Source organism: Stegostoma tigrinum, chromosome 26 (assembly GCF_030684315.1).
Source record: "Stegostoma tigrinum isolate sSteTig4 chromosome 26, sSteTig4.hap1, whole genome shotgun sequence".
Taxonomy (NCBI): Eukaryota; Metazoa; Chordata; class Chondrichthyes; order Orectolobiformes; family Stegostomatidae; genus Stegostoma; species Stegostoma tigrinum.
Window position 1 is genome coordinate 22,936,225 of NC_081379.1, and position 17,683 is coordinate 22,953,907.

Sequence of the window (17,683 nt, forward strand, 5' to 3'; positions counted from 1 at the left end):
TTTTCGGGACTCAAGCTTTGCCACTGGGCACAATTTTGTTTACTTTGTCCAGGCCTCCAATGTTAATAAAGGCCCCAATTAAATCTACTTCCAAACTTCGCTGTTCTCAGAAAAAAACTGTCCCAGCTTTGCTTTCTGTTCACATGACCCCAGTCCTACTTCCCTGGAGCACCACTATCTGAAACATCAGTTTTCCTGCTCCTCTGAAGCTGCCTGGCCTGCTGTGTTCCTCCAGTTCCACACCGTGTCATCTCAGAATCTAGCATTAGCAGTTCTCACCATCTCTAAGACCTCCACACCCTTCTTAAAGTGCAGCAGAGTTAATAACAAAACTTCTTTGGAGGTCAAAATGGTACTTATACAGGTTCACTGTTCGTTTTTGTATTCTAGTTATAAAGCTCAAGATCGCATATGCTTTATTAAATGCTTTCTCAACCTAATGGAATCAGATGTAGCCCCAGTTAGTTTGATCCTAATCTTTCTAGTGTCTTAATGCATAACTTGGCAGGCGACATCCAAGAATGTTTCGTCACCCAGCCTCCAGCCCCCACTGTTACTATCATGCTCAACAGAAGGGTTACTAAGTGTCCACTTTGGCTTCGTTGGTAACACTCTCCATTCAAGTTATATGCTAAGATGTACGCACAGCAAACAAAGTTGACCATCCAGTGTGATAATGATGGAATGTTGCACTGTCAGAGATATCACCTTTCAAGTAAGGTCTTAAATTTTGACCTCTTCAGTGGATCAAGGTGGGCTCATTTTGAAGAAAAGCGTGGGAGTTCCTGGTGTCCTTTGTAATATCTACCCCTCAATAAACATCCCACAAACAAATTAGCTGGTCATTATCATATTTCTGTTTGTGGGAGCTTGCTGTGCATAATTTGCCTGTTTTGTTTCCTACATTACAATAGTTCAAATGCAATTCATCAGCTGTAAAATGAGGTGTCAGGTGGCTACCAAAGATGCTATATAAAGACAAGTCTATTTTCATCTCATCTGAAAATACTAGAGCAGCTGACACTCAACAAGCATTTTGTAGCTTATTTAGACTGACGGCCCATAACTGGGTCAGTAATGCTGGCACTTCAAAAACTAATAATTATGAATCCAGGTGGTGAGGATGGTGAAAACGAAAGTTGAAAAATTGGAATTGCTGTATTCAGAAAATTCAAGCTTGCTTGTTTCAGAAACAACACAATTTCACAAAGGCTTGATCTTCTCAGCAAAAGCAAATTGTGAAGAAAATCCACATGCAAATGTTGCCCACTGTTACAGAACGTGAGCGCTGGAGAATTGCTCATGGAAAGAGACAGAGACAGCACTGACACTTAAAGAAAGCAAGAGCTGCCGATGCTAGAGTCAGAGATAACACAGTGTGGAGCTGGAGGAACACAGCAGGTCAGGCAGCATCAGAGGAGCAGTAAAATTGATGTTTCAGGTCAAGACCCTTCTCAGTCCGAAACATCAATTCCTCTGATGCTGCCTGACCTGCTGTGTTCCTCCAGCTCCACACTGGCACTTAATGCGTTTATTCAGAAACTGGGGAGCGCCTTCCACACTTTGCTGGATGAAGCTAATCTGCATAATGCTCTGGAGAATTGTAGTTAACACCCATCAATACTGGCATGCTAAGAAAAATAAGGCAACATCAAACAATGTCAAGGAGTACTGACATAAGTGGCAAACCCTGTCAGTCCTACTGTCCCATCCTTGTAAACAACATCATAAAAAATATGCAGGAGTGGCAAACTTGTCTGTACTAACAATACAAAAGAGACGAACAAAACATGTGGGTCCACTGTAAGAACTAAGTAGGTATCCAATTAAAAGCACGGTGTAGCAAAGTTCCCGCTTAAATTTGAGGAAGGCACTAAAAAGTAAGAAATCTTGACTCTTCACACAGTAGCACACACATGCCACTGGACAAAACCCAAGGGCACAAAGAGGAGGGGTGTACTCCAACAGTAAGGACAGGTTTATGCTTCTTCTTTGGTGCCTTGTTCTACATCATCAGAATAATGGCTCTCCACCTTTCATAGACTTTGTTGGCAGCCAACATCTTGGTGCTGTTCTAAAACTTTATGCCTGATTCATTTTTTTTTCAGCTGTCAGAGCATTTCCTGCTTTGTCTCCTTCTAACTCTGCTGCCCTCCATTTTACCTGCTTCTACCAGATTTTCCAATTTCTTGCTCTCAAGTAAGTGCCCAAGGAATTGTAGCAGATTTACTAAAGAACATTGCTGAAAAGTCACGTTCTGTCATATCTTTAGCAATACTCAAGTTCTGGGCAATCAAATGACTATTTGCTAAAGATAATAAATCCAACACCTAGTCCAAATAATATTATTTGATAACAATATGGGGGCTTGGTTTTTAGATTAGATTCCTTACTGTGTGGAAACAGGCCCTTTAGCCCAAGAAGTCCATACTGCCCCTTGATATAGCCCACCCAGACCCATCCCCCTATAACCCACACACCCCTGAATACTACAGGCAATTTAGCTATGGCCGATCCACCTAGCCTGCACATTTTTGGACTGTGGGAGGAAACTGGAGCACCTGGAAGAAACCCACGCAGACACTGGGAGAACGTGCAAACTCCACACAGACAGTCGCCTGAGGCTGGAATTGAACCCGGGTCCCTGGTGCTGTGAGGCTACAGTGCTAACCACTGAGCCATCATGCTGCCTCCTGGTTATTTTGTGTGACATCTTACACAAGCAAACACTGCATACACTAGCAAAAGTCCCTGTTTTAAGGGTGTCCAGAAAACAACTATGGAATGGGTCAGATAACTTTATTGAAATTCCTACCAGAGAGTGAGAAGCAACCGAAGAAGTATTCCACTATCCAGTCCCTTTAGAAACTTTGTAATATGGTATGTTACAATGCAAATATGCTCACCATCATACATTAACTCCAAAATATAATATCTTGGCCACAACATCCAAAGTTTGATGCTCACTATCTAGTTTAAAAATATTACACGTAATATTGAATCAAATGCTAAGCAAAAAAGATTGTCAATGACTTGACGATTTTGGACCTCTAAATATTTTCTTTTCAGATTGCTCTATTAATTTGCAAACGCTATGAATAGAAATAAATGTGCATATTCTTGTGATGGATTCACAAAAACATTGGTCACATAACTGAATTTATGCAGACGTATCCTTCAACTAAAAGTTGGAGTACACTGCTGATAGAGTACAAGATACAACACAGGAAAAGCATTTTGCTCTTGATAGTTTATGATCAGTGATCTTTTATCTATTAGTAAGTGAGATATAAATTGTATAAAACAAGTTAGAAATGCCTATCAGTTCCATCAGTGCTCACCCTAACCAGCAGACAATGCCAGCTCACTGGTTGTACATCCCCTACTCTCCAAACAATTAATGATGCTGACTCCTAGTGAAGAGATCAAGTTTAGGAAAATCTAGGAATTTCCATTCTAATTTTTAACTGTTAAAAATCTGTCTTAACCATCTAAGTCACACAATCTCTTTCAGAGAGGCAAGTGACGGTAGTTGATTGTGACGCGTACAGGAAGTGCATAACATACACGAGACTTTCAACTTGGGCGCAAGTGCTGGGATCACAAATCATAGAATCCCCATAGTATGGAAGCAGACCAGTCAGCCCATTAGTTCATTACATTTTCATTGTGAGTTTGAAATAATTTCCATTTATGTTGGACATTAAAGGCATAGGACCTAGAATTACATCTGAAAGCTCATTGCTATTGCTTTGGCAAAATATATATAAATGGACAAAATATGTATATAAATGAACAAGTTATTGCAATATCATTTCTGAAAGTAACCTAAAAAAGTGAAAAATATTGGGTATCCCAATTGGATATAAAATCAATTTTGATATGTAATACATGTGGCGTTCAATTTTAACTCTGCCTGCACAATAGAAACAGAGAAGATGGGACAGTTAAAACAAGTTAGAGTCTTTTCCCTCGTCTCCAGTTGCCACCACTTTCACTGCTGGAAGGTCTGAGTCTGATGAGGCCTTTTGGTTCTCGAGATGATTTTAACTTGTATTCATCACTGTGCTAAACCCCAGTCAATAAAATCTGGGGCAGGGCATAGATTGTAGCCAGCAGTTACCTTAGTACTAGGTGACTTGTTGGGCTGAAGGGCCTGTTTTCACACTGGAGGGATTCTATGAACTCATATCAAAATTCCAAAACTACATTTGGGTCTTTGCTGGTGCAGTGGAATTTTATATATTCTTCAAATTACAGGCTTATATTCTGGAAACATGACTTGGATCATGTGTTTATACTCAGCTTTTGTAATGCTCAATAATTGGCAGGAAAATTGTCCTATTTAATTGCTAAAGCCACAATAGTTGAGGAAAAATCTGAATGTTGATGATATTGATGCAATTTGCAAAATCACTGCATGATAACAGAAATGCAGAATAAGCAAATCTCCTATCACTGTATTGTAAACAGCTAAGTGAACCCACACAAATGATTCAGTGATGTCCAACCACAAGGGTTTAAACAATTGTAAAAGAATTTTCTGAACAATCCACAATGCTAATGAAAACCTCACAGTGAAACAGATTAATTGTCGAAGAAGCACAGTTCATGAAGTTTAAGGTCAAACCACCAAAGTTGCTGAAACATTAACAATGAACAAACATTTGAGCAAGTTTGCCTGAAATGGAATAAAATGGTTGGGCTAGAAAAGGGATGACTCATTTAGATTTCTTAACATCAACATAACAAAGCAATGTTTTCAGATGTCTAGAATTCGGGATTGTGAACCAAGGACCTCTGCTGCTTACTGTGCACATGACCGTCACTTTAAGTCTGTTTTTTCAATCTGTGTGGCTACAGATTATTCTTAGTTCTGAGCATTACTCAAATTTTATTAGATTACCCATCTGCCAGCATCGGAGACAACATCCTCATGGTTTACTTCTGCATGATCTGACCTTCTTGAACACTTGTTTGACAACTAAAAGATGAAAAGTTGAAAAGGCAAAAGGCACCTGGTAAAAGGTGAAACTGGAAAAATGGGAATTGGGAAGAAATTAACAGAACCAGCGATTTCTACAGGGCTGTATATGAAGGTACCTCGGAGCCATCGTAGGAGAAAGTGGTCATCCTGAGCAGGAAGGCCAGACAGGATATCTTGAATATTCCCTCGAAACTGCAGAACAGAAAGAAAAAGAAAGTGTTCTGATTTCACATGCATCGTTGAAAGTCAACCAGCTTCTAAATGCCACTCTGCTAGGCAGTACATGATCTGACACACCTAGACTTTAAAAACACAGAACAAAGCACTTATACTGCTTTGCCAGCATTTGACCCTTCTTTATTTTAAAATATTTGGCTATGATCTCAGAAGCCATAATCAAATGCTTGATATATATGTCATAAAGAGCTTTGTGTAATAAATACACCCAATCCTGTTGGCAGATTCCACAAGTGCTGCAAATCAGCGCTTTATTGTGTGGACTGCAAATTAACTTGTGTATAATACTAGATTTACCAAATAGCTAACATTCAAATATGTGTATCAGCAGTTTGAAAACTACAATCAACCAACACTGAATGTTCTGGACTAAAACACTGTTGGAGTCTTCAGCTAATTAGAATAAACACAGACCAGTTGGATGCAGGGAACAATCATTGAACATTGGAACAAATTCATGTGAAGACTAATTTTCCTTTGGTTTAAATCTGTCACTCCGAATAGAAACTGTAGCTCAAAAAAAATCTTCACTAAGCACGTTCATTATATTTGAAGGGTGTGTTTCTAAAGTGTCCAACTTTACCTTTAGCTCATTGAAGACTTTGTTCCAGTGCATTAGTTACATGCAGCATTTCTTGATAGATCATTGGGTGTAATGTTAAAAACTTTGAGTTTAAAGTAAATTTCTAAGAGTTTTTAATTGCAATACAAAACATCACTGAGTGAAACATGGAAACTGTTTATCTTATTGGTTGAACACTGTCACTTTCAATTCTAGTTTCTGAGTTTTGATCCAAACCAAATATTTCTGAGTTGATCAAAGTTAGCTTTCTCTGATTGTTGTCAATAGTTTTAACTGAATTGAATTTTGCCTAACTGAGCTCCATTTTCAATATAAGATAACAAGGTGTAGAGCTGGATGAACACAGCAGGCCAAGCAGCATCAGAGGAGCAGGAAGGCCGACGTTTCGGGCGTGGGCCCGGAAGGGTCTAGGCCCGAAACGTCAGCCTTCCTGCTCCTCTGATGCTGCTTGGCCTGCTGTGTTCATCCAGCTCTACACCTTGTTATTTCGGATTCTCTAGCATCTGCAGTTCCTACAATCTCTGAACCGATTTTCAATGCAGATGGTTTGCAGAACAATGGCTGTGGTCCACGTAATTGGTCACACATTATCCTGGAAAACTATATGGATTGAGGATGTGTAACAAGGAAGTATCACACAGCTACACAGTATGTGCTCTTATGAGGTTTGAATTCTATGCAGAATCTAACCTATGCAATACCTGATGTGGAAATTTTCAATGCAGTCAAAAAAAGCAAAGCATGTTCCACTCCCAAAACTGTCATCTCTCACCTTGATCAGTATCAATATTACTAAACAAATGACATGAAATAAAGTATAAACAAACGCTTGTTTATAAAGCTAATGTCTATACCCATTTTATTAGACCAGCAAAATTGTTGAGAGTGGGAGTTAGCAATGTTCAAAGTTCATTAGCTTTATTCTCATGACAAGTTTTTTTTTAGTTAATATCTGTATTTTTAGCCAAATGCCGCAAATCACATTGTCAAGCCATTACACTTGAGGAATATGAGGGGAACAAGTTGATTCTAGAGGTGGCCTACAGGCTCCCAAAAATAACCACAATGTCGGATTAAGTGCATGAAAAAAAACTCTTGGGTGCTTATGATAAGGTTACACAATAATTATGAGTGATTTTAATTACATATAGGCTGGAAAATTCAGAAGGGAAATCGTCACTTGAACTAGAAGTTCAAAGGATGTTTTTAAGATAGTTTCTCAGAGCTGAATATTCTGGAACCAAACAGACAGGAGGTTATACTAGACCACTGTGTAACGTGAAAGGATTAAATAATAATTTAAGAGTAAAGGCGCAACTCAGTAGCAGCGATATGATTTAACTTCACATTCAGCTTCAAAGGGAGAAGAGGAGTCCAAGACTAGTATTTAAACTTAAATAAAGAAAATTATGTGGTATGAAAATTAGCTGGGAATATTATGCTAAGGATAGATCAATAGAGAAGCAGTGGCAGTATTTAAGGTATTCTTTCAGTTAACTCACAATAAGTATATTTCTTCCACAAAGACAAACCCCAGAAGGGGAAGCCACTATCCATGGTGAATGGTAATCCTCAGGATATTGGTAGTAAGGAGCTAATAATAGATAATAAGGAAATAGTGGATGAATCTAATAAATATTTTGCTGCCATCTTCACACAAGGAGCCACATAAAAGGTTATTATGCACAGCAGAAGTTCATGACGTACACGGATAACACATTAGTATGGATAGATAGCTGGCTGATAGAAAACAGAAATCTTTTTACTGATTAGCAGGATGTGATGAGTGCAGTCCCATAAAGGCCTGTACTGTGCCTCAGTTTTTTACAATTTATATCTATGACTTGAATCAAGGGAGCGAACATATGGGAGCTAAATTTGCAGATGACACAAAGATAGGCAGCTAAGCGTGTTGTGATGACAACATAAAGAGGATGCAGAAAGATGTGGACAGGTTGAGGAGTCAGCAAAAATCAGGCAGTATGAAGTTGGAAAGTTTGTTTTGGCAAACAGGATAAAGGGCAGTATGGTTTAAACGGAGAATGGTTGCAGAATTCTAAAGTGCAGAGGGACCTAGGCGTTCTAATGCATGAGCCACAAAAGATCAGAATACAGTCACAGAAAATAATTAAGAAGTCTTATGGAATGCAGAGTTCAACGTAAAAGTTGGGATGATATTCTTAAATCATTGTTGAGATCACACCTTGAATTGTGTGTGGGGTTTTGGTTTTCCATTTTAAAGAAGGACGTAATTGTACTGGAAGTGATTCACTGGAGGTTTATTAGATTGATACCTGGAATGTTCTCTCATGTGAGGAAAGATTGGATAGATTGGGCCTTTTTCCATTGAAATTTAGAAGAATGAGAGGTGATTTGATTCAGCTTTATATAGTCCTGAATGGTCTTGACAAGGTGGACATAGAAAGGGTGTTTCCTCTTATGGGTGGGTGCAGAATTAGGGGACATTGTTTAAAATATTACGAGGCACACTTTCAGGACAGAGATATGGAGTATTTTTTTCTCTCAAACAGTTGTGTGACTTTGAAACTCAGAAGATGATGGTTTCCTAATTAAAAGAAAAAACATTATGTCATTCGAGGCAGTTCAGAGAAGGTTCACTAGGGTGATCTTTGATATAGTTTGAATATTTTTCTTTGGCCTTTGAATATTTTTAAGGCAGCAGTAGATAGTTTCTTGTTAGGCAGGGAAATCAAAGGTTAACAGGGATAGAGATAGTAGGAACTGCTGATGCTGGAGAATCTGAGATAACAAGGTGTAGAGCTGGATGAACACAGCAGGCCAAGTAGCATCAGAGGAGCAGGAAAGCAGCAGTAGATAGTTTCTTGTTAGGCAGGGAAATCAAAGGTTAACAGGGATAGAGATAGTAGGAACTGCTGATGCTGGAGAATCTGAGATAACAAGGTGTAGAGCTGGATGAACACAGCAGGCCAAGCAGCATCAGAGGAGCAGGAAAGCTGACATTTCGGGCCTAGACCATTCTTCAGAAATGGGGGTGGGGAAGGGGGTTCTGAAATAGATAGGGAGAGAGGGGGAGGCGGATAGAAGATGGATAGAGGGGAAGATAGGTGAAGAGGAGACTGGTCAGAGGCAGGTATGGAGCCAGTAAAGGTGAGTGTAGGTGGGGAGTTAGGGAGGAGATAGCTCAGTCCAGGGAGGACGGACAGGTCAAGGGGGCGGAATGAGGTTAGTAGGTAAGAGATGGGGTTGGAGCTTGAGGAGGAAGGAGGGGATAGGTGAGAGGAGGTTAGGGAGGCGGAAACAGTCTGGGCTGGTTTGGGATGTGGTAGGGGGAGGGGAGATTTTGAAGCTTGTTAAGTCCACATTGATACCATTGGGCTGCAGGGTTCCCAAGCAAAATATATGAGTTGCTGTTCCTACAACCTTCGGGTGGCATTGTTGTGGTACTACAGGAGGCCCAGGATGGACATGTCGTCTGAGGAATGAGAGGGGGAGTTGAAATGGTTCACAACTGGGAAGTGGGGTTGTTTAGTGTGAACCGAGCATAGGTGTTCTGCAAAGCGGTCCCCAAGCCTCTGTTTGGTTTCCCCAATTTAGAGGAGGCCACAACTGGAACAGCGGATACAGTATACTACATTTGCAAATGTGCAGGTGAACATCTGCTTGATGTGGAAGGTCTTCTTGGGGGCTGAGATGGGGGTGAGGGGGGAGGTATAGGTGCAGGTGTAGCACTTCCTGCGGTTGCAGGGAAAAGTGCTGGGGGTGGTGGGGCTGGAGGGAAGTGTGGAGCAGACAAGGGAGTCACGAAGAGAGTGGTCCCTCCGGAAAGCAGATAAGGGTGGGGAGGGAAAAATGTCTTTGGTGATGGGATTGGATTGCAGATGGCGGAAGTGTCAGAGGATGATGCATTAGATCTGGAGGTTGGTGGAGTGGTATGTGAAGATGAGGGAGACTCTCCTTTGGCGGTTATGGCGGGGATGGGGTGTGAAGGATGAGTTGTGGGAAATGCGGGAGACATAATTGAGGGCTTTCTTGACCACTGAGTAGGGGAAATTGCGGTCCTTGAAAAACATGGACAGCTGAGATATATGGATGTGGAATGCCTCATCCTGGGAGCAGATGCGGCGAAGGCGAAGGAAGTGGGAATAGGGGATGGCATTTTTGCAGGAAGGTGGGTGGGAGGAGGTGTGTTCTCGGTAGCTGTGGGAGTCGGTGGGCTTGAAATGGATATCGGTTTCCAGGTGGTTGCCAGAGATGGAAATGGAGAAATCCAGTAAGGAGAGAGGTATCAGAGATGCTCCAGGTGAACTTAAGGTTGGGCTGGAAGGTGTTGGTGAAGTGGGTGAACTGTCTGAGCTCCTCATGGGTGCATGAGGCGGTGCTGATACAGTCATCAATGTAATGGAGGAAGAGGTGGGGTTTAGGGCCAGGGTAGCTACAGAAGAGGCATTGTTTCATGTAACCTACAAAGAGGCAGGAGGGTCCAGGCCTGACACGTCAGCTTTCCTGCTCTTCTGATGTTGCTTAGCCTGTTGTGTTCATCCAGCTCTAAACATTGTTAACAGGGGTAGCTGTGAATGTGAAATTCAAAACACAAACAAATCAGCCATCATCTAACTGAATGGTAGAGCAGGCTCAAGGGTTCAAACGGCCTACTTCTGTTCCTAAGATGGATTTTCCTATGTACATATAACTTTACAAAAATACATCTTTTGTGCTGATAACATTACAACATTCAGTACTATTGGCTGTTGTGCTCCTCCATCCTCAAGTGACAAACTTACACTACAATTTTCAGGGAAAATAATTACAACAGACTGCAGAGAGGTTTAGGAGCAGAGTGAGCAATGACTGATGTTTATCACCTTTAGTGTTGCCAGTTGCAGAAGCATAATGCTATTCAGCCCCTTGAGCCTCCTCTGCCAATCAACAGTATGGCTGCTCTGAGATATCTCATGCTTGTTTTTTGCCTTTCCCCATAATCCTTCTTCCTCCTACTGATCAAAGTTTTATCTGTCTCACCCTTAGATATACACAAGGGTCCTGCAAGCACATCTCTCTCTGGCAAGAGTTACAAAGACTCAGAACTTTCTTAGAGAACAAATTCCTCCTTATCTCATTCTCAAATTGATGCCCCTTTATGCTGAGATTATGCCCTCTGGTCCCAGACTCTCTGATGAGGGGAAACATCCTCTCAGCATTTACCCTATCAAGCTACTTAAGAATCCTATATGATTCAATGAGATCGCCTCTCATTCTTCTAAATGCCAATCAGTAGAGCTTCAAGACATTTAGCCTTTGCTCATATGACAAGCCCTCTGTATCGAGGATCATCCTAGTGAGCTTTCTCTGAACTGTCTCCATTGACATAATATCTTTCTTTAAAAAAAGAAACCAAAGCTGCCTACAGTATTCCAGATATGGTCGCACCAGTACCTTGTACAGTTGCAATGAGTCTTCCCTATTCTTATACTCCAACTCCCTTGAAATAAGGGTCAACATTCCATTAGCCTTCTCGATTACCTGCTGCATTTGTGTGCTAGCTTTCTGTATTTTGTGTGCAAGTGTCACTCAGAACCTTGGTATTGCAGCTTTCTGCAGTTTTTTTCCCCATTTAAATAATACTGTTCTTTTGATCTCCCTACCAAAATGAGCAACTTCACATTTCCCCACATTATACTCTGTTTGCCAATTTTTTGCCCACTTACATAACCTAACAATATCTCTCAGTGAAGTTCTTGCATCCTTGTCGCAATTTGCCTCTCTTACCTAGTTCTGGATTGTCTGGAAATTTGGGCTGCAGTCCATTTACTTCCTTCCTCCAAGTCATTAATGTATATTGAAAACAGCTGCAATCCCAGCACTGATCCCTGTGGAATACCACTGGTTATAGGCTGCCGGCCTAAAAAAACCCGTATCCCCACTCGCTGATTCCTGCTCGTTAGCCAATTTTCTGTCTAAGGCAATATAACTACCTCCAACCCAATGGGCTTTTATCATGACAACCTTTTGTGAGGTACATTGTTGATTGCCTTCTGGAAGTCGAAAAACAATACAGCTACTGGCTCACTTCTATCCGTTCTGGTTAAGACTTCTGAGAAAAACTCCAATAAATTAGTCAGATATGATTTTCTTTCATGAAGCCATGTTTGATCAGATTATGATGTTCCAAATGTTCTGCTATTACTTCCTTAGTAATTGATTCCAAAATTTTTCTAGCAATTGGTACTAGGTTAATTATTACCTCTTTTTTTACCTCCATCCCTTTTGAATAGGGATGTCACATTGGTGGTTTTCCAAACCTCCAGTACTTCTCCAGAATCCATGATTTTTGGAAAGTTACAGCCAATGCATCCATTATCCCTGTAGCTATTCTTTGAGGATTCTAAAATGCAAGCAATCAGGATCAGGGGACTTATCTGCTTTCATCCCCATTACTCTAATACTACTTCTCTAGTGATGGTGATGGTACTTAATTCCTCCCCCACATCTCCACATTCTTTTGTATTAATGGGATGTTTATAGTATCTTCCATGGTAAAGACTGATGTAAAATATTCGCGTAACTCCTCTGCCATTTCTTTGTTCCCATAACTAATGCCCCGATTCATTTTCTAAGAACATAGAAGATAATTATCGCATTAAACCAAAAGAAATTCAGAATGTTGTGCACTTATTCTGAATACTAACATTACTCTATCAGCTGCAAACAAACTTTGTTGCTGTGTCTGAATTGGTGGACTGTAAAACTGTAGAACAAGAAACAGTTACAACCTAATCTTACTACATTTCTGTTCAAGTGTGGGACAATACGGTAAGTTATGGTGAGGCAAGTAGGTTAATATGGAGCCTAACATCAAAGATTTGTGATTAATATATTAAATCCTTGCACAGAATGGACCTGCACTTTAAATGTAGACTGCTGTGCCGATACTGGGACCATGACTGGATTTTTGACAAGTAAAATTTTCAACATATTTCCTTTGTTTGCATGTTTTCTTACATTATTTTCTGACTATATAGATAAGTTGAGAATTTACACACAGCTGATCTGTCCTGATCCAAGCATCGAGTGCTTCTTTGGCTAGATGTCCCTGCAAACATCCTTCTGTTAAAATGGCAGGAGCACTTTGGAAAATACAATACTTATGTTGAGGAACCAACTAATTGAGAAAATTGCATGTAACCCTTATGAAACTGAATAGGTCTGATGATTTATATTGCAATGGGAATATAAATCTGTGATTGAGCTACCTCTCCTTCCCACGAAAGACCTTTCTCCATGTGATTCCATCAATAATTTTGTTCAAATGCTCAGCCTTCTTGCAGGAAAGCCCAGTGTCTAGACTTGGGACGAAGTTAGCATTTGAGTCCATAATTAAACAATGAAGCAATTGGGTTGGTGGCGTTTTCAAAATTCACTCTGACTCTATCAAGCATCAAATCATTATCCCCCAGTTGGAAATATTCACTGTTTTAATTTTGTATTGATTCGGATTACATTGCTATGGTATGAATGCTATGTTTTCTTGCTTGCATTTCCGCTGATCTGTTACACTTTAGGAATTCAAAGATATGTGTGTCTGAAATTATTTTTAACTCAACACTGCAAATTGAACAGCTGATGAATGTTTCAGGGCACCCCTGAGTCACCAATGGTGTTTTGGCTATAAGTGACAAGGAGAATAGAAGCAGGATCAATTTAGTAAATTAGAGATTGATACGAAAGCAACGTAATACTACAAATGCTGGAAATTTGAAATAATAAAATATTGGAGATACTCAGCAGGTTTGGCAGCTTCTACACAGAGGAAAATAAACTGGCCATTTTAGGTGCATTGACTTTTCGTCAGAACTGGAAAAGGTTAGCAATGTGACAGGTTTTTAGCAAGTGCAGAAGCAGAGTAAGAAAGGAGGAGAGAAATGAGCCAAGACAAAGTATTTTGACAGAGTAGAAAGCAGGACAGGTAAAATGAAAAAGGGTGATGGTGTAAGACAAAGAGGGTGAGAACAGGACAAGAAACATGGCAGGTCTAGAGTAAGTGTAAATGGCATCAGCAGATGATGTCCAAAACCAAAAATAGATTGGAATGGGATGGATAATAGGGCTTTTAATCTGCAATCACTGAACTGAAAGCTCAATCCAGAATGCTGGAAGTGTATAATCATGCCAGTCAGACTAGTCAGAGATGTCAGCGGTTATCTAATATGAGTTTGATCTCTCCAGACCGGGGGTGACTGCGCTGTGAACAACATGCAAACTAATAGGAATAAAGATATATCACTTATATTTTATAAGGGATCTTCAGGATCTTAGATGGTGAGAATGGAGGAAATACAAGGCCAGGTGTTGCATCTCTCATAGGGCATTCTTTTTCTTAGAATAAACTATTGACAATATCTAATACAAAGTGACTGTCCATGACTATCTCCCACCTTGCTTCCAGTTAGGTTCCACTCTATTTTCCCAATTTCTCCATCTCCATCATATCTATTCTGACATCATCAAGTTTCACACCAGGCCTTCCACCATGTCCAATCTGGTGAGAAGTCATTAACCAGAAATGTCTTTTTTTCCCCCCACTTTCAGACCAGAACAGCATTTCCAGCAATTTCAGCTTTTTAGCATCTGCAGTATTTTACTTCTGCTTTTAGGATTTTTGTTTCATTAATCACCATTGTGGGTAGGGCCTTCAAACATGTTGGGTCCACCTTTCACACATACTTTAATCTTTTCTCTTCTGTCTGCGAATGGGGATTCCCCTTGTTGTCACCTTCTGCCAAACCACTTTCTACATGCAACTGACTATCCACTACCACTTCCATCTGCTCCAGCATGATGCCATCAACAAATTCATCTGAACCTCCCTTTTCCTCCCTTAACAATAATCTGAAAGCACTGTGGCTTCCATGATATCTTAATCCACTCTTCAGTCACCCCCAACACCCTTCCTTTGCAACAGCACCTTACCATTCAAGTACACGTACCGTTTTACCTCATCCTTCCTCATTATTCAAGGACTCAAACACTCCTTGAAGGCAAAATAGCAATTTACATATATATCTTTCCATTCAGTATGCTGTATTCGTTGCTAATGATGTGGTCACTCCTGCATCAGGGGGACCAAACTCAACTTTGACAACCATTTTGAGGAATACCTCAGTTCAGTCTGCAAGCATGAGTAGGCATTTTACAGCCTTCTGGAATTACACATTCAGTTAAACAACTTTAGATTCTAACCTGTCTTTTTGTTTTTTAAATATGCTGATGGTTCTGTTAATGCTATTTATACCCATACTAAATCCATACTTTATTACTTTCCCTGTCCTATTGCTATACCTTTTGCTAAATAATCTTCCACCCTCTCACAGACCTTCCCTTTTGTTCTTTTCCCTTGCCTCCCCATCTTCTCTACCTGCTGAAAACCATAAACATCTGTAACTTTTTCAGTTCTGGTTAAAGGCTATAAATCAGAAATGTTAACTCTGTTCCATCTCCACAGGTTTTGAATATTTCCTGATCTTCTCTTAAATTGTTAATTTTATAATTAAAGTGAAACTTTGAAAGCTGAATATTCAGTGTTTTGCCAAGGTTCACTGGGGAGATGTGTAGAGGGTCCCTGGGAAGTTCTGGTGTTTAAAAAAAAACACACAAGGTCACTTGCCATCATCCTCTGGAACACAGCACTGGCATGCATTGTAAATGTGAGTCTATTATGGTGTGTGTTTCCAGAAAATTGTGGTCCCCTGTAACAGTCCTCACAAACTCATAGATGTTTACAGCACAGGAAGTTATTTGTATGGTAGCTTTTCGTTCAGTAGTTTTCTCCAAGCTTTTGCCAATACATCTTAGAAAGCGTCCTGAGCAGACTATGATAAGGGGGGAAGAAGTGTAAAGAGGGTAATTATTCTCTAATTATTTCACTCTCCCTGTAAGAAAGAGTCTGATATTCCATTTGATGACTTCACACAATGATATAACCAACAACTGCTAAAAGCAGCAGCAACAGGTTAAGGGGTGACCTTACCTAGGTTTAAAAAATCATGAAGAGTATAGATTAAGATGAATGGCAGGTGTCTTTTTCCTAGGGTTGGGATTTTCAAGGCTAGTGGGCAAAGTTTTAAGGTGAGAAGAGGAAGATTTAGAAAAGACATGACGCTAATTTTTGTTTTACACAGAGTGGTGCACATATAGAATGCACTGCTAGAGGAAATGGTGGATGTGGGTACAGTTACAATGTTTAAAAGATATTTAGATAAGTACGAGTAAGAAATGTTTGGAGAGATATGGGCCAAAATCAGGCAGGTTGCACTAATTTAGCTTGGGATTATGGTTGGAATGGACTGGTTGGGAGCTGAAGGATCTGTTTTGGTGCAGTATGATTCAATACAGATTCTAAGAAGATGATGTTACATTTTCAATTACTGCAGTCACATTAATACAAATTGTGACACCTCATTTTTATTATCACTTACTTCCATATGTTGTACAGTAAAGTCACAACAGACATTCTCTCAGAAGATCAGAACACAATGTCGTCTTGAGATGGTACTTCCCTATTGCAACATTGACAGTGGCCTATCGTTTGTGAAAAGCTGCATTTGAAAGCTGGAGCCGGCGAGATCCACTGATGGCTCCTAACCCAGTGTCACCCGTAAGTCTATTTATCCCTGTCCACTGCAATAGCAATGCCATCTCAAAGGTTATCAACAGCAGGTTGTGCGCAAACATTGCGCCCTCCGTTTCTGAGGTGACCTGCAGTAACCTTTCGTCCTTCCCCTTTTCACATTTCCAATGTTTCTTAAGTTGAATATAAACACACCTTAACCCACGCGACTCGCTTCTATCGATCGATGGGGAGAAACCTTCTTAATTCTGAAACTCCCGCGCTTCAAGCTGTTTCCAGAATCGACTCTCACTGACCAGGCCTACCGCTCAAAATCGAGATTAATGTTTGCACCGCAACGATCTTCCTAACTTAGCACAGAGGAACGAAACGCCAATGTTCATGGTCAAAATAAGCAGACCTTCCCTAGCCAAGTGTTAAGATGTTATTTGGACATCTATGCACCATAAAAACCTGTTAGACACCTGACCGGTTTGCTTGTGATTCCTCGCCCAGTCGCAGCACCCTCTCCCTTACCTTGGTGAGAGTTTCTGCCTGTTTCGGGCTCAGGTCTCCGACACGTCCGCTCATTGCAGCTTCTGCAGCTCATCTGACAACTGGTTTTCTGGTTAATGTTGCTACGCTCCGCCTCGTCCCGACACATGGCAGAGGCTCCGCTATACCATCCCTCCCTCCGCTGGTCTGACGTCTATGCCGGATATTACAATGTATCCACGAAAATCCCGGTTATAGGGAAAATGGGCTTTGTTCCAAAACATGAACGGTGCCATGTCATTTAAAAGAAGCTGATTTTAAAACTACAATTGTACCCTCTGGTGGTAAATCAAAGCTTCCCATTTTAAGGGTAGGCGACGTTCCAGTAGTATTATCGCTAGGCTATTAATTCAGACATCCAGCTAATATTCTGGGGATCACGGTTCGAATCTCGCCATGGTAGACGATGGAATTTGAACTCAATAATAATCTAGAACTAATGTCTGACGATAATCATGAAACCATTACTGATTGTCAGGAAAACCCCATCTGGTTCACCAATATCAGTCTTGGATGGAGTACAATTTTCCAACGGCTAAACGTCAGGAAGACTGAAAGCATTGTCTTCAGTATATGCCATTAATTCAGTACCTTTGTCACCAACCCTAAACCTCTTCCTGTTTTAGGATATGCAGCTGTCGGTATTGGATTGCAGTGGACAGTCAGAAGTCACATGACAGCTCGTTATAGTCCAACAGGTTTATTTGAAATCACAAGCTTTTGGAGCGACCTGGGC

General features: G+C 40.6%; 1 protein-coding gene across 3 annotated transcripts in view; it reads right to left on the minus strand.

Annotated features, from left to right (window-relative positions):
* LOC125464145 (SEC14-like protein 2) overlaps positions 1-17,421 on the minus strand; it is a 69,434-nt gene extending 52,013 nt beyond the window's left edge. Inside the window, exons 1-2 of one of the 3 annotated variants that reach the window (XM_059655021.1) lie at positions 16,930-17,418; positions 5,104-5,179 (exon numbers count right to left, since the gene is read on the minus strand). In XM_059655021.1, coding sequence (XP_059511004.1) covers positions 5,104-5,179; positions 16,930-16,983 — 130 coding nt within the window. In that variant the 5' untranslated portion in view covers positions 16,984-17,418. Of the gene's footprint in view, positions 1-5,103; positions 5,180-16,929 lie in introns of all 3 variants that reach the window. The other 2 variants (XM_059655023.1, XM_059655020.1) reach the window with 2 other exon arrangements.
* Between the last annotated feature and the right edge of the window lie 262 nt (positions 17,422-17,683).